Here is a 27,176-nt window from a genome sequence, read left to right as displayed (position 1 = left end):
TGTTGGAGAAAATTTATGTTGTTAAAAAAAAAAAGATGGATGGGAAAATGGACATGAGGTAGAGAAGTAGCAGGTCTCTATTTGTTATTTTAGTAATTAAATAAATTAACTTGAATCTTAAACAATCGAATGTTTATGTCAAGCTAATTTATATGTTTATCTTGTAGTATATATACGCATTCATTACACAAACACACACATAAATTTACATATACATAAACCCACTCATACACATACAAATACAAATATCTATGTCAAGACTCACAATTACACATTTGTTATATATTATGAAGAGAATTTTTTTTTTTTTTTAAATACTTAACATGTTCTCAATATAAAATTAAAAATAATATTATTAAAAATAAATAAAAAAATTATACAAGCCAAGCCAAGTTTATATGAGTTCGGGTCATATAAAAAACGAGCCTAAGTTGTTGTTCAAGCTCTATTTATTTAATAAATGAATCAATTCTAGGCTTGAACGTATTCAAGCTAGCTAAGCCCAAATTTGTTCATGAGCAACTCTGTTCATTTAAAATTTTATGTGAGATTCATTTGTTTGAAATAAGTTGCCTTGGAACTCTCTTATTTTTAGGTTGCGGGTGGCTTAACAACAAGAAACTCCAAAATCATATTTGGCGTACATGTTACATGACCTAAAACCAGCAAGATTTACAGAAAAAACATTTCTTCCTTAGCAACATCAAACTTTGGAACCCTTTCTTTATTTTATTAGAAAAAAATAATAAACATCAAACTTTGGTCTTGTCCTTCAAGATCAATTTCGACGTTGCTATTAGAAATGATCTCTATCTCTTCCATGGCAGCTATATGCTCAAGCTGGTCAGCAGTTAAAGTGCCAAATATGTGGTTTTTGTTAGATTATATATGTTACAAACATTATTTTTCAGTTATTTGGTCATTAAACTTTGAATAAGCCATTAATTGTTTTTAAAAGGTTGACTGTTGGAGATTAAAATGTTTTACTTAATTTTTTTTTTACCGTTAGTATTTAAGTCATCCGTTGTTGACCATTTGGCTTTAATATGATTTCGATACGTTGATGACCGTTTGACATTGAGGCAGCAATTTTCCATACATTTTCTTTGAGTTTTTCTTTAAGACATGGTCATGGGTTTTAAATGAAAAAGTATCATACCATTTCTATAAAAGAGGAGAAGACTTAGATGTACTCACATATCATTCAAAACTCTTGTACATTACTAGCTAGTGGGATTTTTCATTTTACCAAAGTTTGGTATATTTTAGTGAGTTTTTCAACTTGCTTTAAAATTGCTCCTTATTTCTAAAGAGAGTTTTTGTGCTCTATTCTTCATCATCTTTGTGCTTAATCTTCCAATCAAAGGGTTGTTCATTTGATCTTCATTACTTGAAAGTGCGTCCTTAACGAAGGTAGAAGCTATAGTCTAATTCTGAGAGGTTGCGTGTCAAGAGATTCGATCGCACCGAGTTATACAGTCCGGGAGGCACGAAATCAACCTTTAAAGACAACGCTTTTACGTGATTCTATAGCTTTGTGAGATTTTTTCTTGCTTTAATTTTATTTATTGTATTCTATTTATCTTATTGTTAATTGTTTGAATTAATTTTATTTAGTGTCAACAAGAATTTTTGTATCATCCAATTATTTTTCCAACAGTTTTTGTTACGTGAATGATTTTTGCAAACACATAATACGTAACGGGAATATAATTTAGGTTCAGAAGGAATTTATACCTTAAATTCTGAGGGAATCTAGACCTTTTAAATTTTAAAAAAACCTAAAACCCTTTTTCAAACACAAGGTTTTCGATTAATTTTATGCTTCCTTCTTTATTGATTAAAGGTTCTTAAATAAGGATACAATGGAAAGATAAAAATACAAAGGAAACTGCTCGCTATTATATAACAATTGAAACTAGCTAAGCCTCTTTAAGTAATTAAACTACTATTACTCTAATATATTTATTAAACTACTGTACTCTAGAATAAGATAGAGACAATATAACTTCAAATACTTTAAAAACTTCATACTATACATGCTAGCAAATAGTCTTTCTGGTGTAGAATTCTACTCTTGTAACAGTTTCTTCCTTATTCTTTGGAAGCATTCCTAGTGATCTTCTTCCTCTTCTCGATCTATCACTTGATGGTGGGAAGGATCCCTCTTTAATTTTGCTCTCATCTACTTTCATCCATAGAAGAAAGAGAATTTTTTTTCTTTTTATTTTTCTTTTGTAATTGTAAGAAAAAGAGAAGTGCATGAGACCAAAACATTTAAATGTAGCCTAAAACTTCAACATGGTTTAGTCTTAACAATAAACGATTAAATTTGAGACAAGTGGCCTTACTTGATCATTGTTGGTTTGTGTTTCTCTTCAATGCTATCCTGAAAAGTCAATGCAGAAATCATTGAAGCGGTTGAATTTTCTATGTCAATTAAAAAATATCACAGGCCGCGTCGGCAAACCATGAAGAAAAGTCAGAATAATATTGAACTCATAAATATCAATATATAGATGTTCTCACCTGTGAAAGCTTTTCTATATTTGTCTTTCCGTGTGCTGCTGTGAGAAAAAAAGTTGTGGCCATTGTTTGTATTTGCAACTTTTCGCTCAGACTTAGACGTTCACATGTCAAAGATTGTAAGATACCCATTTTTTGCCCTACATTGCTCAGTCTTATTAGCTGCTCTGATCAAAATCATAAAGCTGCTACCTCACATTCTTATTGAGAAATAATTTTATATTGCATGTGGACAAGATTTTAAGAATGTTTATAAAAAATGAATAACCCTTTCTTGTAGAACCAGTTTTATGAGATGAATTAGGCCCACAAATTTCTTCATCTTTGCCACAGGACGAATAGGACCCGCACTATTTATCCCGTTACAAAGATCAGAAAAAATACCGGCTTGCACGTGAGGGAGGATGTTGAGAAATCTCATATTGCCTGTAGACAAGACATTGGACATCTTTATAAAGAATGTGCAACCCTTTTTTGTAGAATCGATTTTAAGAGATGAATTAAACCCACAAATTTCTTCAAGTCTTAACTCTGTAAATCCTTTGAATTTCGAATGAAATGAAGATGATCATTTTCCACCTTTCATCTAGCTCCGAAATGTTTACCACTTGAGACATGCATGATATTGATCCTTTCCCGTTTAATTCTTGTAAATTTACTATATGAACTAATATGACATATTTTAAGTTATTTATAATGTTAACTTTGTAACAAAATAAAAGTGTAAATTGCTTAAAACGCGTTAGAGTGTATGATAAGTAAGTGTGAAGTATAACGTTAATCACTCTTACGAAATATCTTAAGATTTTACGTGATGTTGATAGACTACTCGATGTTTTCCATAGTGGCCCAAAAGCGTGCACTGCTAGGGTCATTTGAATGTGGCCAATATAAGCACTCCCATTCTCAAAGTACGTCCCTTGGAGGCCATGGTAGCCAGTTAGCATGTGCAGTCGATCAGTCTCTCTTTATAATGTCCCTATACTATAGAAAAAAGAAAAAAAAGAAAAAAAAGGTTAAATTGAGAGATTTTCAAATCCATAAATATCATACGTTCATCTTATTTAAGCGTCTAAAATAAGTCATGTTTCAGCATTTAATGAGAAATCAGTTATAGTGGAGGGATATTTTTGTCTTTTTACTATAACCGACTGGATATTATTCAGTTTATTTGAAATGAAGAGAATCCTAATTCAATTTAATAAGCCATTTTTTATTAAATGTTGAAACATAGTTTATTTTAGACGCTTAGATGAGATGGACGACTGAGATTTATGAATTTAAAAATCTCAAATTTAAAAGAAAATTCTAAGAGATCTCAATCTACTTTTATAATATAAGAGAAATGTTGGGGTCATATTTAATTGGCCCATATATATATTTTTTATAAATTTAATAAATTAATCATTAGATTTGTAAGGTCTATTGTTGACTTATGTAGAGGCTACAAATCTAATGGCTAATTAATTTATATGATGATATGGGTCAACTATGGAGAACTTATAATTTCTTAGCATTTTTTATAATATAATATTGTATCTTGTGAACCCATCAACACCGTCAACCCTGAAGCATGTGTATAATATTTCTATAATATGGCCAAAAGAGTGCACTTCTGGGCCTTTCTTAATTCACATACGTCCTTTCGTTGTAGCTGGTTAGTATGTGGCCTGCATAATCGGAATGGTCAAATGGTGAGCCATTTTATCTTTAATTTTATTTTGTTTTGTTTGCCTAATGGTTTACAAGATAACACATTTTATAAGATTTTAAAAAGATACGATAACACAAGATTTTAGGAGTGACAATTCAAGTTTGTGTATTGGATCTAGATTGTGTTGAGATACGAGTATAAAACCTTAACCCTACCTGTTACGAGTTTAATAGTAGAGATATTTTAGGATTAAAATACCTTAGAGATAATAACTTATCTTTATTGATAACTTTATACTAGAGATACGATATCATTTGAAGTAGTTTATTTCCATTAGTCTTTTATATCTATTATGTTTTGTAATTCTCCATCTAAAAATACAAAGTTTATTAATAAAATTAAGCAAAAATTAATATTATTCGGCCTTGAGTTAATTTGGTAGGCATTAGGGTTCTTCGAAAACTCTTTAATTATCGGTTAGGGTGCTTGAGCAATTAAGCCTGTAACACTAACTCAACTCGTTAACCATAATTTATTAATTTTGTATTGAATTCGTATCGAATTTGTTTGTGTTAAAAATTGACAATATTAGTATAAACACCGTTAAATGTATATAAAATATTAAAAAAAATAAAAAAAATTAAACATACCTTTTTTTTTTTTTTTTCCTTGTGACAGAGAGGATCCTAAACTCTCACTCTCAGCCAACATCTTTTGCATTATAATGAAAAGAAAAAAGAAAAATGGGAGTTTTTGGTGTAATGCCCAGAACTCGTGTATTACACATTGGCACAAGGCATAAACTTGTTGGCTCGGTGGTGGAACCAGCACCTCCCAAGTCATGCAAAGGACAGCAGATCCAGCAGCCCATAATTTCCTGACCCCGAGACTTGTCAATTCACGTACACACCCACCAATAAGCCTTCAAGGACGGTTTATGAAGTTACACAAAGTGCAATTGGTTGTCCAACTAAAGCACCATAAAGTGTCACCCAAAAAAAAAAAAAAAAAACCAAAAAAAAAAGAAAAAGTACGAAACCAAACCAAACCAAACCAAATCAAAACAAACCAACCCATGTTTGTTTGACATGCATCTTTGGCTGACTGATTCTTGATTTCTTTCCAATACTTTATAGATTCTCCACGACCACTTCCTCAGACTTTGATTCCTTTGGCATGAAACCCATGACACTAATTATTAATTAATTTAATTAATTTTGTTTTTTTCTAATTAAATCGATCCTTAACTTTAAGTTAAGTTTAAGGAATTAATCCAAATTGAGGTTTTGGGAGGCGTTGGATCTGACGGTCCAGATCGGATCATCATTACACGAATCCGCATGCACTAAAATTGCCAATTACATGGACTTGATTACATTATTCGTTTCCAACAAACCCTGGTGAACTAAATAATAATAAAAAATATTTTGCGTATTTTATTTAACATATAAGGATAATGTCGCTCTCACGCGCCATTAAAGTGCGTTGGGCGACACTACCCAATCACAAAACGGGGCCGTGCTTCATGTATTTTTTCCACTCCGCAGAACCAACGCTGCTTTCAAACTAATCCAGCTTCCTGAACGCTCCCCGTACGCGCGTGATTTATCCCCCCCCCATTAAACGTGAGCAACTCGTACAAGCACCTTTCTCTCTCTATTTTCTCTCACAAGCCAACTAACAAAAACGAAGAACTTTCTCTCTTCTCTGTGTCTTTTGGATTCATGCTCTCTCACAGCGAATTCTTTGGCTTTGGCGTATCGAAACCCTAGATTCGCTCCCATTCTTCGCAGGTACTTGTTTCCGGATTCGTTTTTGTTTTCGATGTTTTACGAAACAATTTTCGTGATTTTTGGACTCCTCCTGCGCCCAGATCCGTTATTTTTTTCTCGATTATGTATTTTATTTTCATTATGCTTTGGTTTGTGAAATTATATTCCCATTTACTCTTAAATTTCGTAAGTTTATATCATTCTCTCCGCTTAAATTCTCGTGTTTAGATTATTTTGTTTTCACAGAACGTTTTTGGTTTATCTTGCCATTAATTCACACAATGTATATGCGGAAGACTGTTAAAGACGCTAAGTTGCTCCTCGTTTATGCTGCTTTCGGTTCCATTGCGATGAATTTGTTTCAGTTCTGAATGTTTTCTTTTGCTTTTGTTTTTCGAAAGTGTTTTCGCTTGCAAGTGTTTTGAGGAATCAAAGTAAGCATGCTTTTGGATTCCAATTCTGCTTAAGAATATGGTGGAAAGGTCTTTCATTTCGGCTGCGTTCAAGTTGCATGGGAGTGCGTGACCTTCTTATAAAGCAAAAAGTAGTTTTTTCTTCTTTTTCTTATTCTTGTTGTTGATGCTGATTATTTTGTTGTTGTAAAGTTTCAAATACTAATGTTTGTAGCCTTGCGTTGTAATTCTTCATGATCTGCATTGGGGCGAGGAAAGCCAAAACATCTCTTGTTTGATTTATTTTCATGAGAAAATGGAGGACATAGCCAGAATAGATCTTTGACTCCCATGAATTTTTTATTTTCATAAAAATTGAATTCAGCTAAGCCAAATAGTTAAGGGAGCTAAGACAACTCGATGTGAATGGAAATTATGGTTTTGCATTCAGCTAAAAAATTAAGATTCAATATCCAAACTTAGCAATGCATAGTTTTAGATTTCTAATTTAATATTTCCCTTTTTCGTACCTTCTTCAGCAACCAAGTTGAGAAGTAGCCATACTAGTAGAAATTTCTAGCTAGAATGGATTTTTTTTTTCACACTTTCCCTATTGTATAAATATGCTCAAGGTTTTTGATCCTTATTGTCAGAGGGAGCGCTGCTTCAGCTATTGTCTGTGGCTTATGAAAATGGACTTAGAAGATAAATTCCTTGCTAAAGGTACAGTGTTGATGCATCCATGTGTTTTTCTCTTTAGGTGCAGCTTTTTACTGTCTTTATGTTGCCTTTTTAATTCTTGGTATAACAGGTGGCTAGCAGTAGAAAATACAAAAGAGGGTGGTCATCATTAATGGTGTTTTATGACACTGGGGTACTCTACTTAATGGTGTGCTATTATTTGAAGTATTGGCTTCGGACCTTGGGAAAAGAATTTTTTTTTCCTTGTAATTGTATCAATTTTGGCTGATGTGTGTGTTATTGTGCTGGGCTTCTGCTAATGAAATATTCTGCTTATTAAGTTGCTGTAGTTATTTGTCCTAGTTAGTAGTAAAGTACTTTTGTTTCTCTTCATCATGGCATGTGCAAACTGTTATGCTTACAAACATTATTGTTATTGGGTTGCCTTGTATAAATGCTGAAACATTTCTTATGTTAAATGGAAATTTGTGCTTGCAACATCATTTTTATTTAGAATCTCATATTGTTGTTTCCTTGGAATGTGTGATGCACAATCAACAAAGTTTGAGCAGTTCTGGTTGGCTTAGGGATTAGGGAATTGGGACTTTATAGTGACTCTTATTTCTCTAATTAGGAGAAACACTTGTGACTCATTGGTATTGTGGCATATCTGTCTATTAGTGGGGAAATGTTTACATTGTGGAACATTTGTCTTGATAGTTTTTAATTTGATGGCATCTTGTATATATTATTCTGAAATGTCCACAGTAGAGGCCATGAAGTTATGTGACAATTTTCTACTTTGAGTATGCAATTTGGTTGTTTTTTAACAACTCCAACCCATCTCTGCTATGGTATTTTCTTTCCATTTGTTGACAATTGGTCATGTTTTATAATCAATTAATGTATTCTCTTTCTAAATAATAGTATTAATCAAGATTTCAGTTATGTTTCTTTTCTATCATATCCAAAATAATATTAATTGATGCTTTTGCACATCTAGAAAGTGTCTTCAATTTTCCAAAGGAAAAAAAGAAGCCAAATCAGAACTTTAAAACTCCTCTGAAATTTGCACTTCTTGTTTTGTATAATGCCTGACTATTGAACTTAAGGGACTGCCAAATATGGAAGGATAGTTAGCTAGACCATCCATATTAAGTGGTAAATTATTTGATTTCTTTAAGTGGTAGTACGTGAAAGGAGTGTCTATCTATACCCCAAATTTTCTGTTAAATGGATTATGGCCATAGAATGGCATAGACAGATGGCATGCTGTCATAAATGAGTTTAGGCCATTGCATTGAGGAGTAGGCCTGGTGATAGAGCAGTCTTTGGTCTGACCCATTGCTGCTTATGGATTCGGTCAACAGTTTCTAATTAGATCCATTAACCACCAAATTGAATTTCAATTTTAGTTGATCCAGGATGTGGTCGGACAAAAACATGGGCCGATTTTAATGTTGTAGTTTAAGATACCATATATAAGTATAGGGAGCCCGTTTTAAACCCTATCAGTCTTGAATATCAACTCGGGCTGCTCCTCCATGAGCCTCTACTGCAGCCTAATGCTCCTGTAGTTTCATTTTTCCCCTCATCTTCTCATAGTGAGAAAGGACCTATTGTTGATCAGGTAAACCCTAAATTTTCTGTAAAAACTTCACTTTTTTTTGTTACTTTGGGTTTTTTTAAGATCTGGTTTTGTTTATGATGCTTTTTAGTTCAAAATGATCCAAAATTATATATTTTATCATTCTGTTCCATTTCACCAAATAAAATGATCTGAGATTTTTTTTCCCGTTTCAAGGTTTTTTATTTATTTTTATAAGTAATGTAAATTCATTAAAAGTTCCTAGGGCACAACCCTAGTATACAAGAGAAAATTTAAAGTATAGAAAAAGAAGAACAAAATTTTCAAAACTCAGAAAAATTAGAAATAGGCAAACTATTCAATGCTACTCTCCATGTAGATAGGACTATTGAATGTAATAAGAATTTGGTTTCAAATTGGATCATTTGATCCTTCTTTTTATTTATTTTTATTTTTTTTTTTAATGGAAAGGTTTGCATTTTTTTTCTTATAAAAGGTATTCAATCTGCAACAATCTATTAACAAGCAGAAGTTACATTGAATTTAGGAAATAATTGTTTACCAGGGTCAACCAGGTTGATTTAATTTTGTTTGTTACCTTTTTATGATTTCAATGCTGAGCTTTGAACTAGTTACCGATGGGTGAGTTAGGATCAGTGGTTTCTCTGGCGTCATGATGGGTTTGGCGATTTTACTAGGTTATCTACATGGCTGATAAATTATTCCTGCATTTGTGTTCCTTAAGAGTTTTAACTTGTCTCAGAGCAAAGTGAAATGCCAGACAAATACAATTGTATTATTGGCTAATTCAATGTCGTAATTATCTGGGAACCTCCCTTTATGAGAGGCTGTATTGTTTGATATTGTAATTATTTGAGCACTATCCCTAACTTTCATGCTCAAGTGTCCTTAGGAAGGAGAGATTTAGGCTGTATTTCGCCAATAGAGGCATAGAGCTAGTGTTGGGTCAGGGGATTACATGGGTGAAATAATGCCGTATACCTTTCAGGTTGTTATATTGTATTCAACTCAAGCAACTAGTGGTGGAAAACTTTGGGGGACTAGTACTCTTCCATTTCATTTATTTATTTGTAAGTCTTCCATTCTATTTAGATTGGTGGAGCTATATGTTGGCAAATGCGATTTCTATTTTCTTTAGTTATTCACTAAAACAATTATGATCTGGGGCAAGTGTTCGGATCTATTATGACAGCCACGAGGTGCTCAATGACCTTGGTAATCTTATGAAACCTTTTCAGGTCTTAGAATTGAATGATGTTCTAATAAGATTGGTGTAGTTGAGATGAAGATGCAGAGGTGTTTGAGTAGAAACACTAATGGGGTTAACTTAGAAACGAAATCAATAAGGAAAAAAAATGTTGGATTCAGATCCAATTAGTTATGTAAAGAGAAATAAGTAAGCAGCAATTGTTTTTTGCTTTAAAAGGAAAAAAAGTGAGAAAACATTTAGATAATTGACATTTTACAGATGTCAGTACCCACATTTATGGATAATATGCTCTTAGAGTTTGTATTTTCTTCTATTTATACTTCCCGTGTATATGGGTTGTGCCCCTCTGCACTTTTTTTATATATCATTTTTTTTTTTTTTTTTTTATTGATAAGTTTATATATCATTATTACTTATAAAAAAAAGAAGAGTTTGTATTTTCTTCAATGTTCTATTAATATATGTTCCCACCTGGGAATTTTCATATTCTTATTTGGTTTCTCTTTTCTGTATAGTTTCTGGTGTTCAGAGCCTTTCTTCCAGTGTGCAAAGCACCCCAGAAAAAAACGGGCATTCAGATGATGCTTCAAGAAGTCCAGAACTCCTTCAAGAGTTTCTGAAATCTGGTCCAAAGAGGGAACTTCTTCGAACATGCTTTGATAAGGAAAGGAAAAACTCATCAAAAAGCAAAATGACAGAACTTCATAAGACTACTATCAAGACCATTAAGAAACAGGACTCAAGAAAAGCTTCTTCTAGCTCCAACAATCAACCTCCTAGGAAGCAACAACGGAAGGGAGAAAATCCAATGAGACTTCCATCAGCTCCAGAACAGTCTCCAGATTTTGAACATTCGAACTCGTGGATTTGTAAAAATTCTGCTTGTAGAGCTGTTCTGTCCATAGATGACACATTTTGCAGGAGGTGCTCTTGCTGTATCTGTCACTTGTTTGATGACAACAAGGACCCCAGTCTTTGGTTGGTATGCACCTCTGAATCTGGTCAGGGAGACTCCTGTGGATTATCTTGTCACATAGAGTGTGCTCTTCAATGTGAAAAAGTGGGGGTTGTTGATCTTGGGCAATTGATGCAGCTAGATGGTAGTTATTGTTGTGCTTCTTGTGGGAAAGTTTCAGGCATACTTGGGTATGTGATTTTCTTGCATCTCCTGAGTTAGGGATGAAATTGTAGTTCTTGAGGCTTGACAGGCTGCTCTCTGGCCTTTCCTCTGGAAGCTGTTGCCCGGCTATGAATCATCTTTAGTCAGCCACCTCTTTAATTGTTGCCAATTTTTAGTTCATGTGGTCCAATTTTAGAGTTTGCCCTTTAATTGGTTTCTTTTTGTTTTAAATTTTTTATAAGAATTTTGGGGAGAGATCTTTACACTGTTTTCCCAGCACTAAAAGGAGCATTTAGCATCACAATCGCTAATCATGCGTGTAAATATTTTTGGTGGAAATGATTTTGATGAGATAAACAGGGCCTTAGTGAACTAAGTAAGTGGCTGGTGAATATGAGATCTTCCCTCTTATTCCATATTGAGATGGTCCAAAAATATAGAGCAGCAACGACAAGTTATTCTTTTATGTTAGACTTCTAGTAATACATTTTTAGCCTTGGCTTGATGAGAATGTTGTGATTTTATCTCACAGATGTTGGAAGAAGCAGCTAATAATAGCAAAGGACGCTCGCCGTGTTGATGTTCTCTGTTATAGGATATACTTGTGTTTCAGGCTCCTGGAAGGGACGTCCAGGTTTAAAGAACTGCATGAGATTGTAAAAGATGCGAAAGCTAAACTAGAAACTGAAGTGGGTCCAATGAATGGAGTATCTGCCAAGATGGCACGTGGCATTGTCAGCAGACTCTCTATTGCAGGTGATGTGCAGAAATTCTGTTCTCTTGCAATCGAGAAAGCAGATGAATGGCTGGCCACTGTTTCTGATGTGAATCCAAATTGCAGAGGTTGGGAAACCTCCTAATTTGTCATATTTGTCTTTCCAATTGTTCTGAAATATGTATAGGAAAATGATTAAATTTTCCTCACTTCTTTTGCAGAAGATTCACTACCTGCTGCTTGCAAGTTCTTTTTTGAAGAAGTAACATCATCCTCTGTAGTGATTATCTTGATTGAGCTGTCTAATGCATCATCTGAGGATATTAAGGGATACAAGCTCTGGTACTTTAAAAGTAGAGAAGAGACGCACACAAAAGAGCCCATTTGTGTCTTTCCAAAAGCTCATAGAAGGATTATGATCTCCAATCTGCAGCCCTGCACAGAATATAACTTCCGAATAATTTCTTATACAGAGGCTGGCGATTTGGGTCACTCTGAGGCCAAGTGCTTTACCAAGAGTGTTGAGATAATTCACAAGAATGCTAATTCAGCAGTTGCCATGAACCGTAAGAAAGAGAATCCCATTATTGATGGCAATTGTTCTAGTGCCAAAAGGGAGGCCAAGAATACAACAGAAGTTGGGTTTTCTCCTGGATTTAAGGTTCGGGAACTTGGAAAGATTCTGCATCTGGCTTGGGCTCAAGAGCAAGGCTGCTTTGAGGGGTTTTACAGCCCAGAGTTTGAAAAATGCTGTGGAGTAAGCAAGGCGATCAAGCCTGAAACTGTTGAAGAAGAACGGTCACCTTTTGTTTTGCGTGGGCTTGACTTGAATGTAGTTTCAGTGCCAGATTTGAATGAAGAGCTCACCCCTCCATTTGATTCCTCTAGGGATGAGGATAATGGATGCACTTTGCAGCAGGCTGTTGAGGCAGATGACGACGCCGCATCTCATGGCTTAGATAAGAATGGTTTAGCTACATCCCATGGTAGTGGCGACTCGAAGACTTGGAACAACGGGCCAGCTGTGGAAGTCCCAGCTGTTGATTCCCGGGCAGAGTTTTGCAGGAAAAGGGCAGCAAACTCTAATGAGACACATGATTGTGACAGCACTTTGATTAACGGTTCACCATTCCGAGTCTCCAACGCTTCATCTTGCTTGGATGAGAACTTTGAGTACTGTGTGAAGATAATCCGTTGGCTGGAATGTGAGGGTCACATTAAACAGGAATTTAGATTGAAATTGTTAACATGGTTTAGCTTGAGATCAACAGAGCAAGAACGTAGGGTGGTCAACACATTTATTCAAACACTGATTGATGATCCAAGTAGCTTAGCAGGACAATTGGTTGACTCCTTTTCAGATATTATATCTTCCAAGAGGCCACGAAATGGATTCTGTAGTAAGCTGTGGCATTAAAATAAGGGCGCAGCAGTCTGATTTACAGGATTGCTAATTTCCTGCGATAAATTACCCCTGATTGTTTTCGCCGTTCTTTGTACAGGCATTTTTTTCTTAGTCACCATTGGAAGTGATTCATTTTTATCACGGACATATTTTGTCCGGCTAAAAGATTTGAGTTGCTGATTGCGGAGACAGTTCCTGATGATTCTTGGAACGGGGGGGGCCTAGCACTTGATGTTTGGTGCTATATTTGGCATTTTCCATTTCCTTCCAATATTTATCCTAATTACATTCAACTAGTACCATTAGTCAATCATGGAGGATTTATGTATTTCTAATTATTTTTATCATTGCCTTTCTTTAAATCAAAGAAGGGTACATGAAATTCATCCTGGATTTTACGTGATTAATTTATCTTCGCGGTTGTTATATTCTACATTTCTGATCCTCTACATTTTCCATTTTTCATCCATATGAGGATTTGGAAACAAGAGGAAAGTGTTGCCGCTTCGAGCATTTTCTTCCGTGTCGCTGCTTGTGTTGGTGGTTGATCAGTTCATAGAGAGTTACAGCCATTAATTGCCAAATATGGGTGCCCAAGCATACCGTTAAAAAGATTGATGCAAATAACTACTTTGTGGGGGCTAATAATGCAAAGAGAAAGGCTATAGACTCTCATACTCAAGTCTCAAGTGTGTACTTCTTTACGTAACAATGAAAATACTATTAGATTTTGATGGGTTATTATCATTGCCTCGTAGGAAGTGTGAATTTGGAATTGGAAGTATGAGAGAGTGGGTCATTAAGCAAATGAGAGTCTCAAGTGTAGGAAGGTTATCTTTGTTAGCATACTTGAGTAAATGTTTTTTATTTGAAAAAGTGTTTTTATGTGACATAATGGTGATAGTGTTTTTAATGGAGTTTACACTCAGATAAAATATTTTTTGCAATTACATTAGCTTATTTTAAGAAAACATAAATAGATATAGAGTTGATTTTTTACTCATAATTTAAAATTTTTTTTTTAAAAAAAATATAAAAATAAAGAGTGATTGTGTGGCCACCCTTAATGAAAGAGAGAGGTGACACAATGACCACCCCTATTCTGGTTAGGGTGGCTGTGTAGCCACCCCAAACCTATTGTTGTAGCTGCACGGTGATTTCTAATTCCAATAGAAGTGACCGCGTAACCACCATTTTTCTCTTTAATAGTTATCTCTCTTCTCCACTAAGAGTGACCACTTCATTATTTTTTTAAATAATAAATGAGCACTTATTTTGGTAAAAGTTAATTATTTGTTTTGTCAAAATATATACTTATAAAAAGGCGTGAAAGTTTTTATGAAGAAAAATATCTTGAGTTATTTGTTAATTGGTACGAACTAGTGGGAAAAAAAAAAATTCAAACTTAAAAAAATAAAAAAAATAAAAAAAAAATTGGAGAACAGGATAGTACTAACACGTGCGTAATTGGGCGTAGGATATCGTTACCGGCATTTGGAAAACAAGTGTCAAACATTAAAAAAATAAAAAACTAAAGAGTGCAAAATATTAAACAATTGGTAAAACGTTGTCGTTCAGGCTAAGCGGATTGGATTTGGAACGATTACGTTACTTGGCACAAGAACTTGAGGTTCACAGAGACCACTCACCTCCCATTTGTGTCTTGCAGAGAATCTCTCTCTCTCTCTCTCTCTCTAAAATGCAAATCCTTCATGCTCCATCGTCACCATATCTCTCTCTGCTAACCTCAAAATCACGACCAAAAGCAGGTAATCTCTTGCACTCCAGCTCAAGTTTCACTCTTAAATTAAGTTTTTACACTGAGCTGCTTACCTGGTATGCTGTTGTAGGACTACTTTCTCCAGAGAATCATCTTCCACTATCAAATGTAAACTGTTCTCTTCGGCCTCAAAGAATTGAAAGCTCCACATGGGTATCGAACAAACGCTCCGTTTTCAGCTCTGTAACAACTAAAGCTGCCTCTGTTGAAGGTAAAGTGTTTTTCCTTTTTCCTTTAGCCTTTTTAAAGCCAACCCATAAGCTCATTGCTTCAAGGAAACTAAATCCATTTGCAGAAGTTTCACAATTCATCGAAAAAGAAGGAAGAAATCTCACAATTCACTTGAATGGGGCGGGGAACTTTGAGGTTCTTATTGACATGTAGTCTAGCAAGCTTAGTGCTGCCAAAGAACCCAAATTCAATCCGTTTTAGGGGGCGTTTTGGTGATCCATTGAAATGGAATGCACTGGTATCAGATTGTTGGGACTTGGGTGTCCTCTCTCACATCAATCTCTATAAATTATATGTGGTGAAAGCTACTGAATTTGTCTTAAAAATCATAATTTGTTTTCCCAATAAACGTTATAGACAGATTTTTTTTGAAAAAAAAGAAGAAGAAGCTTATTCTAATGTGAAAGAAATGCTTATACAATCAGATGGATACTGAAATAAAACTATGTAGTGTTGTATCAATCTCTAACTTTTTCCTTGTATCTTCCTATTTTGTTCCTGCCATTGTTCTGTCCACCTTTTAACATTCATGGGATTCATTTTGTATATCCTCTTTATTATATCATGATTTTCACATTTCTAGCTGGCGCTTCAGCGTTATCGACTGGAATGGCTGAGAGTGATGTGCTGAAAGCCTTGTCTCAAATCATTGACCCTGACTTTGGGACAGACATCGTCTCGTGTGGTTTTGTGAAAGATCTACACATCAATGAGGCTTCTGGAGAGGTCATTTAGAATGTGAATGTGCAAAATTTTCTACTTGTAAAAAACAATGTCCTGACTAGAATATCTTGACTTTGTATTTCAGGTTTCATTTCGGTTAGAGCTCACCACACCAGCATGTCCAATCAAGGACATGGTAAATGACACAACACCGTTGTATGAACAGGAACTGACATATGTTTGGAAGGGTAGACTTTTATTTCATAGAATTCACTTAAAATTATTTTAGTAATGAAAGTGTGCAAACAATCTCCACTACTCTTTCTTTCTTCGTTACCCTCAGCATGAATTCTTTCCATGAAAATGATGTAAAATTTTGCTTTCAATGACATATCTTAAATGATACATGAGCAATTTTTTTTTTTTTTTTTTTAACTTAATTATTTTTTTGCTTGTGGCTTGGATGGATTATGAAGATTGCTTTACTTAGGAAGTTTAACAAGATTTAATTGATGACAGTTTGAGCAGAAGGCAAACGAGGTGGTGGCAGTGCTTCCTTGGGTAAAGAACGTGCATGTCACAATGTCAGCACAACCAGCACGACCCATTTTTTCTGAGCAACTTCCAGCTGGTTTACAGAAAATTTCAAATATTGTGGCAGTTTCAAGTTGCAAGGTAGACTTTCCTTGATTTATTGAATTTTTAATGCTATTGTCACTAGTAGTACTGCTACTGCTACTACAACATATTGGGAACTTTGTGGTCCAGTCTAAGAGTTGACTCTTTACGGTTCAATTGTTTGTATTCCAGGGAGCTTTCCATTATGCTAAATGTATTTAGATAAATATAGATCTCTCTTGATTATGTTTTATTTTATAAGAAAATCAGTATTTCTGAATGATTTAAAAAAATTAATAGTCTTCCTGATTGAAGTGATGGAGAAAAGACAATTACCGAAAAAATTGTCACTTTCCTGGTAGTTTTAATCAGAAAAGAATGCATGATTCTTGTGGCTTACTGTAAGAGGAATGGTGGGAAATTAAATGTTTTTACTAGCCCTTGTCACATATATTTTCTGGGTAATAAACACTTAAAGAAACTGTTTCCTCTGAGGACACAACACCAACTTATTTTGCCCTTTCACCTTCTTCATAGATCCCATCTAAGGTGCTCTGATTATTGTCTTGTTTGCTAAAAATATATACAATTGATTTACAAATGTCTTTGATCTTTTATTTTGTATCACCACTGCTGTTTCTGGAGAACTGTGCAGGGAGGTGTTGGAAAATCAACAGTAGCAGTAAACCTGGCTTACACCTTGGTTGGTATGGGAGCTAGAGTTGGTATCTTTGATGCTGATGTCTATGGCCCCAGTTTACCTACAATGGTCTCCCCTGAAAACCGACTACTAGAAATGGTAATATTACAAATTTCTGAATTGATTTTTACTGCAAGTTAGTGAAGTGATGCAATAATGAAAGGAAAAACTTTCTCCAGAACCCAGAGAAGGGAACCATAATTCCAACTGAATACTTGGGAGTTAAATTGGTTTCTTTTGGATTTGCCGGACAAGGTCGTGCAATAATGCGAGGTCCAATGGTTTCTGGGGTCATCAACCAACTTCTGACTACTACCGAGTGGTATGATGTACTTCTCTTAATGAATTAGAAAGTAACATAAACTAGAGTAAGATTTGTTTACTCATGATTTTTATGAGAGTTCCAATCCTGCTGGAGTTTTCTTCTTGTTTTATGCATTGCTTGACCCGGCATGCATCTATTTTTCAAGTGAAAAAAGCTAACTTTTGAGGCACCTTATGAATTTGATGGCTACATTCTAAATTATGGGGTGGAGGAGACATGCAACGACTGATCCTGATTGGTTCCAAAATGCAGGGGAGAGTTGGATTATCTTATTGTTGACATGCCCCCTGGAACTGGTGATATTCAACTTACTTTATGCCAGGTTCGGCTTTTACATGCACTTATTCTTTGTCCTAAACTAATACCGCCCCATTAGTTTCACCATCTTGATTTTCTGTTAATTTATTTCCTTTTACGGTTTTCACTTTTATTGTTGCATATTTACGTGCATGTGGATAGCTATAAAGATACTTGTTCATGGCACATTGCTCTCAATCTTAACACTTCACACAGTTCAAGATGGGCAAATTCACATTTTTCAGGTAGTCCCTTTAACTGCTGCTGTTATTGTTACCACTCCTCAAAAGCTAGCATTCATTGATGTCGCGAAAGGAGTTCGCATGTTTTCAAAGCTTAAGGTGTGCATTTCTGTTATACAAGTGCTGCATTCCCCTTTTGAAGTGAAACTTGTTATTATAATAGATAAGTTTTAAAATATTTTTAAGGATGAAAAATATAAATTTTTAATGAGTGACAAGATTCTTACTTAATTAGTAATGAGTTTCTATGCTTCTCATCTAAAACATTTTGATCTATTCTTTAGTAAGTATACTTTGTGATTCTATACATAGGTGCCATGTGTTGCTGTTGTTGAGAATATGTCCCACTTTGATGCTGATGGAAAACGCTACTATCCATTTGGAAGAGGTTCAGGCTCTCAGGTAATCAAGTGAAAGTTAGAACGTTGGACTTTGGAAGAGGTTCATTATCCAATTTGCAGAACGTAAAATTTGAAAATCTCAGGCTGACAGTATTATCAGTATTTTTGTGTACAAACAAATATATATAAAGAAATTGAAAACGTCTTTGCAGGTTGTCCAGCAGTTTGGAATCCCTCATCTCTTTGATCTTCCCATCAGACCGACGGTACATCCTGTGATAACATTTCTTACTGATTCTGGTTGTCTGAAATCTACTCTCGATGCTTACTTGAAACTTAACTGCCATTACTATGTTGGACAATAGTATTGATCCTACAATTTTCAATAGCTGATTTTTCCCCTCCATGACTTATAACTTGCATGCTTTGTGTTTTTTGCCTACACGTAGGTCAAGTGCCTTTCTGTTTCTCTCATACATTTTAGATTTTACTACCTTTTTTTGCTCACAAAGATTCTAAAAGGGAATAATGGTATTTTCACACCTACTTACGTTACCTATTTGACGGAAAATCTAACAGAGGTCTCAAATGTAGAATGGGTGTAAACTCAAGTCTTAAATCTATCAAATTGAAAACTGGAGTCTTAAATTCAAAATGGGAAAAACCACAGGGGGTTGGTGACCTGATTTCCCTTCTTTTATTTTAGATCATTAGAATGTTGGACTTTGTATCATTTATGCTGGGCAAGCAGAGTGAAATTTTTTTTTTTTTTTTGGTTATTTTTCTATTGATAGCTATCTGCTTCGGGAGATAGTGGAATGCCTGAAGTGGCTGCTGATCCTCAAGGTGAAGTTGCAAAGACATTTCAGAACCTAGGAGTTTGTGTTGTGCAACAATGTGCCAAGATTCGCCAACAAGGTACCATATCTTTGCATGGAAGTCTTGAGAAAAATGTTCCTAAGACAGTGAGAGTAAAATGCTACCTCTCTTCTTGCACATATCACCACGGTTATAAATGCTGTTGCAACTGCTCGAAATCAAAACTCAATTTTAATGTTTAAAGAGATTTCTTGAGATTTATCAAATTTTTAAATAATTGAGGCCTTTTAATCTCTTGCAAGCAAAATGGAATGTTGATATTTTTGGAGTTCTTTCTAAATTTCAGAATGGTGCAATTTATAGACGATGGGAATGACATATTGGGTTGCTCCTTGATGTGGGACCAAATTGTTATTGTCTAAGACTTGTTGCCTACTTGTGCTATTGGTCTCCAAGGGGTAGCTCAGTCGGCTGGAAACCACGTTTCATGAAGCGGAGGTCCTAGTTCGAATCCCCCTCCCCCATTTCCCTCCCTTTGTGTGGACATGTCAAAAAGTACTTGTGTTATTGAAATTTCCATGTCTGCTTTGACCTTAGTTTGATGAGAAATCATCTTTTCCTTTTTAGTGTCTACAGCGGTCACATACGATAAATCCATCAAGGCAATCAGGGTGAAGGTACCAGATTCAGATGAAGAATTCCTTCTGCATCCTGCAACTGTTAGACGGAATGATCGATCTGCCCAAAGTGTGGTATGAAGGATTTCATTTGGAAAACACTAATTTATTCTTTCTCAATGGTTCTAATTAAAGTGATTACTTTTATGTCATGGAAAATTAAGACAACATTTTACATATTCTCTTAGTGTAAGACCTGAACTTTAATATGGTCTGACGCTAAATACAAGACAGTGATTGCCGTTGCCTTTCTGCTCGAGCTGTCCAATATTCAGTTAAAACTGCTGGACAGAATTGTGATAATTAAATTGCTGACTATATATGTGCTGCTGCTGAGGATATCTTGTCATAGCTAGTTGCTGCTTTCTATATGATATGGGGTTTCAAACCTCTTCTGGTCCAACTGAAATTACACGGCAGTTGGAACTTGAAACATCTAGGTTTGGTTGCCCATGGAGAGTATTTCTCATTTCTGAGGTTATCATAGCTCTTCATGTGTGTATTAGGAGAAAGAATTCTCTGCATAGTCAAAATTGTGCACATGCTTGACGCTAGACTGTAAACCTAAGAAAACTGACAAGTATCAAAACCTAAACCTTGTAATATAATTTTGTTTGAAGACTTTCACCTCTCTCTCTCTAAATCTTTACTTGATTTTATATATATGGAGGATATATTTGCAAATAATGGTAATGTCCAAAAGTTAAAAACAAGACTTGGTTTTGTAGCAGAAACAAAATAATTGATTTCATAGGTTGTTTAAGAAAATCTTCTTATAGGTAGAAAATTTTCTCTATGTCCTCTTTTTTTATCCTTTTGGTTGTTTTCCATATTTGGTGTTGAAAATGGAAAAGGAATGGAAAGGAAGGAGTGAAGTAATACAAAAGAAATCTGCAGTTGATGCTTAACGTGTAACACAATTATGAGATAAGTGTGTAAGTAAACATGATCAATTGAAATGTTAATTAAAGCACTAGTGGACAGTCTCCTTTTCATAATACCACAGTAGAGTTGCTACATAGTTGCAGATTATTTTATAGTATGTGACATTGATTTTTTGAAAGGATGTTTTTGTCATTTTGCATCAGCAATCAGATGGCTTAAATTTATTTGTTTATTACATTGTGCAGAAGCATAGAAAAGTCATAATCTGACATCAAATCCTTGCACTATTTAGTTTTAGATAAGTAAATGGACAAATCTAGAGGTGGGTGCAGTAATACATGTGATTCAACTTAAAAGAGACACAAGTTGATGGGATAGATTGTAGAAGCATCGAAATTATTTACTAATCCTTTTGAATGCTGATTATTCAAAGCAAACAAAATGCTATTTTCTAGGAAGAAAAAATGGCCTTGACAAATCCTCCAATGGAGTTGATTTCAGTTGGTGTTACTATGTCACTAGAGTCTTTTCCATGTCTGGCCTTTTCTATCCTTCGACTAATGAGGGGTTAATTGCTCCTATCAGGATGAATGGACAGGGGAGCAAAAACTGCAATATACAGATGTTCCAGAAGATATTGAACCTGAAGATATTCGGCCTATGGGGAACTATGCTGTTTCAATAACGTGGCCTGACGGATTCAGCCAGGTGACTTTACATTTGAATCAATGGTTAATAATGGAAAGAAGAAAATTATATGATGGATTATTATTGTTGCTGTAGAGTTAAATTTTTGACAGAGACTACCATCAATTTCATGGCAAACCTAATACCTTTCTTTGACCACAATACAAAAGACTTGACATTTGAATCAATGTTTAATAATAGAAAGAAAATTATATGATGGCAATCATTCAATAACCAATATATGGCTAACTAGTATCTTTGAGTCTGATTCTTGCTACTTAGTCTAAATGGAAATTTTATAATATTCTAAACCTAACTTTTATATGAGCATTGCCCATGTACAGATGCGTACCTGCTAGGCAACAAACCTTAGATACACGCATGCGTAAGCTGATAAGAAGAGATGAATTTAATTATTTAATTTATATTCTAACAAGCACGTCTCCCAACTTATTTGTATTCATTGTGAAGGAATAATAGGTTTAACAGATCTGTTCTTCCTTACGTGTTCTAAGTCACTATCTTTTTTCTATCTAATGTTACAGATTGCACCCTATGATCAGCTCCAAATGATCGAACGGTTAGTTGATGTTCCTAAACCAACTCCTACACCGGCATGATACCATCACTGTAATTTATTGGTTGGATTGGGACTGCATCAATTCAATGCCTTTGTTCAAGTTTCAAATCTTTTTTCTTTTTCCTCATAATGACTAGAGAGATTAATAGGTCATTCTAAATAGTTAACTGGTTTTTATTAGTAATACCTCCTGAGATGTTCCTCTTTTCTCAATATTTTTTATTTTTTATTTTTTTTTCCTTTTTAAAGAATTTAGGCAATTATGTATGAGAAATTCCTATTGTAAATTTTTTGCTAAATGCATGCAATATATTTCCTGTTATCAATATTTTATTCTTTTGTTAAAACGACTGGTAGGAAATCAGGATGGAGCATCTGCTTTTTTATGTTCTTACAATGGTTGAATTTCATTCAAAAAAGTTCTGCAAATAGTTATTAGTGATTCAAAGCTCACTTGCACGCTTTCATAACGGTAAAGTTCAATGAGTAATTCTACAAGTACTCACTCTTCCAATCGTACTTTCATACACCCTTAGGTGGCATATACTCTCACCATTAGATTTGCGATAAATTATTATTGGATTTTGATCTAATGGTGAGAGTGTGAGTCACCTAAAAGTGTGTTAGAATGAAATCAAAAGAATGTGAGTATGTTTAGCATTACTCAAAGCTCAGTAAAAAAGCTTCTAATTCAAACAAAGGTACTCATATAATTTAAGCGCTCAAGCTCAGGCTGTTGTTTGCATATTAATTGAGCACAATGGCCAATGGCCAATGAACTGTGACGAGAAGTGATAGAGAGGGGAAGACTACTAATGATCGAGCCAATGGTTGAACAAATGGATTCGGAAATGGATAATGAGGAATCTAACTCGAAAGATTAAGAGAGTTGATGACAATGAAGATGAGGTGGCAATTACTACACATGCACTTGAACCATGAGCACAAATAACTTCCTCGATAAGGGTATTGCTAAAACACTCTCAATTCTAGTGAAGCGTTGAAAATTATTATGATCTAAAGTATTTCACATAACTTAAATGCAATTTTAACCATACGAGGAGCGGTATGACATCTCTGTCAGCATTAAACAGAATTAGGAACCGTCCTATTAATGAGGTCACCTGTCTCAGATATTTCCCATAGCCACTAGTAACCATGAATGCATCGTCAGCTTTTGTCAAAGAGGTCCCCCTCTATTCAGTTGGCAGCCTTCGGCGTTTAAGTGCTTCTTCGTTTATGGCCCATCAATTTTTCAAACTAACCTTTTGTCCTTTGCTCTTGTGAATACCAGGCCGTAAGGGTTCCTTTTCACCTTTTAGCTTTAATTATGACAGCCCTAATAAATCCTACTATCTTGTTGCCATGTGCAAGTGTTCTTTTATTTGGCATTCAACATATAAATCTACTTCTATCGTATATAGTAAATATAAGAAAAATAATTGGAAAATTTTCACAAATCATTTACGAACTTTCACTCATTGTGATATTATCATTTTAAAGTTTAAAAATTCTCAATTAATGGTATTAAGTTTTTAATTATTTCATTCTATTAAAATTTTCTGTTAAACAAATATGTTTTTTTTTTCAAAAAAAAAAAAAAAACTCCTAAATCTTTACAGTTTTTATTTTATTTTATTTTTTAATAAAAAAACATTGGTATTTTAGGAATTTTGATCAAATTTAACAAAAAAATTTAACGGAATTAGGTAATTAAAAGAAATTGAAAGTTCGATATCCTTAATTAAAAGTTTTTGAACTTTGAAGGCATAATGTTAAAACGCGTGAAAGTTCATAAGAGTTTTGTGAAGTTTTCCCAAATTAATATAAAGTTGATCTATTTAAGCAAGTTTTATGTTACTATTCTTATGTTAAATTAGGTGAGCGTGGTCTCATAAAAACTCATTCATATTTATTGCCTAAATTATTAGTAATCTCAATATCAAATTGTTGAGATATTTTTCAAATTGCATCTAAGGATTCAGATCTTCTCCATTTCAAAACAAATAAAGAGGAATCTGTTCTGACCATTCTACCCTTATTTCTACCCTTATAAAATAAGGACGCCCCTTCTCCACGTGTAAGGCCATTGCACACTTATCATAAATAAGTGTGCTTTTGAAATTGATAATATAAACATAGAGTTAAACAACTTTAAATCCAAATAAAGTAGTTTACAAATTACAATGAGTTGATAAAAAATAAAAAAATAGCGAAAGAAGAAATCGTTTATATCACGTAAAATTTCGGATTTTGGAATTTAAATTTGAAACTGTGTCGTTAAAGTCAGACATATTAGGTCAGGAAAGATAAGCCTTAGCTTTTCACTCCTCACGTGTGTTTGATTATTTGACTCGTAATATAACTTTTCACCTACATCCCGTTGAAAATGAGCAATAATTATATGATAATTAAAGAATTCTCTTTATTTTCAAGTTGGGGTCAGACCTATTTGGTTTATGAGCGACCACAACGGCCGGTCAGAGCCAGAGGAGGAAGTATTTATTTCTTGGCCTTTTGTGGTGACAAAATCCCCGAAATACGTTGTATCAGCATGTTTTGTTGGATGTCTGTTCGGCTCTATACATTATACACCCTTGCGCGCTAGCTTCACGTGGATTGATTGATGGGGCCTTTGTTAATGAACGTTGAAAAGCTTCACACACCAACATGCACGCACGTGCGCGGGCACACACACACACACACGTAGCTTACAAATGTATGTCGGCTAATTAATCACCATCAATTTTACAGGGTTGTCTAATGTAATTTCTGGCTGTCTGGCTTTTTTTTCTTATAATTTCTTGATAATTAGAGATTTAGAAAAAAAAAAAAAAGAAGTAAAGTTCTATGCATATTTACAAATCCTCGCATGTGATATATTAATTGTAATAGAAATTAAATATCTTAATGCATAACAATAACAATATGAGAATTTAAGATGATGAATAAGCTCCAAAGTTGTTTGTCCAAAGTTGTCAGCCCTATTGTGGTCCATTTTCAGCATGTTGTTGTTAAAGGCCCATCTCCAACTACCGTTCCTGGCAGCTACCATCTTCAGCCATTGTCGCCAGCGATCTCGGCCTCCAACCGAGCTCACGCTCTAAGTTTCTCTTTGTGTTACACATGATTATTGCTTATAATAAGTTCACATCATGTTTTCTACTTCTGCTACACTACATGATCAATTTGTAGGATTGATTGTAATTGTATTTTAATTTGATTACGGTACTTATCTTTATTTTTACATACTTCAATTCTCCTATAGATAGGAGTATTTTATATTGTAAATATGATCAAATAATAAGAGTAAGATATAGCTCTTTTGGACTATTTCCTAGTGGTGGATGTAAATCTTTGCCTACGTTTTCTCTCTTTTTTCTCCTTTCTATTTAATTTCCATTTCATTATGAGTTTTTTCAATATATACATATATAATCATGTATGCGAGTGAAAATATATAATTTTTTGTCAAGAAAAGTTTTCGTTTTTTTGTTTGTTTGTTGTGTTTCTATCCTAATATTCACATAACCGAGTGACCCACGATCAAAGAGCACCAATAAAAAAATACAAAAAATTATATAGAAAATATATAAAACAAAATCCTCGATTGCGGCCTCATATAATGGTGATTTTTTTTTCTTTGTCTCTTTGCTTACTGTCTTTTCATTTTCCTTTTATATATATAGTGCACTAGAACAAAATTAGCATCGATTGCGGCCTCATATAATTGTGATTTTTTTTTTTTTTTTTTTTGTCAGTTTGCTTATTGTCTTTTCATTCTTCCTTTTCCCATGTTTTGCATGATTAAAGAATCTTCTCCTATATGTTAGAAGCCAAATAAAAAAAATAAAAATAAAAAGTATTAAATCCTTTCACATGCAAAGATCAAACAAAAAGGTTCAATTTTTGCCGCTCCAAACAAGACGTATACCTTCTAAAGTTGATGGTCCCAGAGGCGGCATTGAAGCCAAAAAGTTGCAAATATCCGACTAGTGAGGGAAAAGGATGTCCCCATTCTAAAATTTCTCTATTTCTTCTATTTAGTATATTTTAAAACATATTGCATTTAATGTATTATCATCATTAAAAATTTTGGACAACACTACCCTTCAAATACACTAAATAAAAAAATAAAAGAATTTTAAAATGGAGGCACTAACTAGCTACACATACTTTTTGGTTTATATACGCATCATCGATCCATTTTGTTGCTCCAACCATAAAGCAATTGCTACTGGGCTTTCTCTCCATTGGGTAGATGTGAATTTAAAATTTTGTAGTTTGGTTTGTTTTGACGTAAAATATTTTAAAATATATATTATACATACTACTTTTTAGTATTTGGCATAGTATAAAATATTGGTGACATTGAAAATATTTCGGTTGACTGAAAACAATTACATTCATAAGCCATAATATGGTGTACGCTTCTCATCTGTTTAAACTATTTTTCACCGCTCTCTCACACCCCCCGAACAGGTTATTGTGAGAGGACCGCTTATGAAGCTTACCTGTCCAAGCAAGTCTTATGCTACCAAACACCTGCTTAGGCAAGTGGGTCTCACAAGAACCCACTCACAATTGTTTGTCTAATATTTGAAAGCAATATGGGCCGACAATTGTATTAGATCTCAATCTTATCTCTGAATGCCTTATATTCTCACATACTTTCTTCCTTTTCATCTCTTCTTCACTCTCTCTCTCTCTCTTCACCACAACTCCTAATATTATATGAAAATATAATAAATATTTGTTGATTTTTCATACGAGTCGAATGTCAAAAAAATATTTTTCAAACAATTTTCAAGATTGCAAAAAACTAGCAAAAAATAACCACTTTTCTCAAGTTAAAAAATATTTTACGCCCAACAAAGAGAATCTACTCGGAATCTCATAAAACATTGAGTATAATGTTTATGTCAACTTGTCAAACACGATTCCTCCTTCGAACTTAAGTGCAAACTTTATTTATTTATTTATTTATGTTAGCAACATTGAGTACATCAGAATTAATAGCTCATCATATAATTGCATCACCGAAATGTGTAACACAATTACGTCTACAAATAGGTTTTTTTTTTTTTTTTTTTTTTTTTTTTAAGGGAAGACATTCCATACTCATTCATTGACGAAAAGATCGCAAGCAAAAGCTCCTACAAACAGAGCAAAAAGTTTTGAAGCAAATCATAGCCAAAACTACGAGATTACCGACATCAAAGATACATACATTATAAATCAAACATT

General features: G+C 34.2%; 2 protein-coding genes across 6 annotated transcripts; both read left to right on the top strand.

Annotated features, from left to right (window-relative positions):
- Window positions 1–5,846: 5,846 nt before the first annotated feature.
- Window positions 5,847–13,517, top strand: LOC132166347 (VIN3-like protein 1). Its single transcript, XM_059577149.1, has 5 exons — window positions 5,847–5,973; window positions 6,998–7,067; window positions 10,360–10,990; window positions 11,497–11,807; window positions 11,901–13,517. Exons 2-5 carry the CDS (start codon window positions 7,031–7,033, stop codon window positions 13,094–13,096), a joined length of 2,175 nt encoding a protein of 724 aa, XP_059433132.1. The 5' UTR covers window positions 5,847–5,973; window positions 6,998–7,030; the 3' UTR covers window positions 13,097–13,517.
- A 1,208-nt stretch (window positions 13,518–14,725) lies between these two features.
- LOC132166251 (fe-S cluster assembly factor HCF101, chloroplastic) lies at window positions 14,726–22,234 on the top strand. Of its 5 annotated transcripts, none has more exons than XM_059577035.1 (15): window positions 14,726–14,853; window positions 14,935–15,075; window positions 15,691–15,821; window positions 15,904–15,954; window positions 16,278–16,433; window positions 17,032–17,175; window positions 17,256–17,398; window positions 17,654–17,723; window positions 17,944–18,039; window positions 18,253–18,342; window positions 18,494–18,547; window positions 19,076–19,199; window positions 19,728–19,852; window positions 21,248–21,370; window positions 21,895–22,234. In XM_059577035.1, exons 1-15 carry the CDS (start codon window positions 14,784–14,786, stop codon window positions 21,967–21,969), a joined length of 1,593 nt encoding a protein of 530 aa, XP_059433018.1. In that variant the 5' UTR covers window positions 14,726–14,783; the 3' UTR covers window positions 21,970–22,234. The 5 variants fall into 5 exon arrangements, 4 of the variants coding, with proteins under 4 accessions (XP_059433018.1, XP_059433016.1, XP_059433020.1 ...); XM_059577033.1 differs by having other exon boundaries at window positions 15,679–15,821; window positions 21,895–22,233; XM_059577037.1 differs by lacking the exon at window positions 14,726–14,853 and adding an exon at window positions 15,160–15,333 and having other exon boundaries at window positions 14,986–15,075; window positions 21,895–22,232.
- The last annotated feature ends 4,942 nt before the right edge of the window (window positions 22,235–27,176 follow it).

The sequence above is a fragment of the Corylus avellana genome, chromosome ca11 (assembly GCF_901000735.1).
Source record: "Corylus avellana chromosome ca11, CavTom2PMs-1.0".
NCBI lineage: Eukaryota > Viridiplantae > Streptophyta > Magnoliopsida > Fagales > Betulaceae > Corylus > Corylus avellana.
This window is presented reverse-complemented; position numbering and strand designations above follow the sequence as displayed.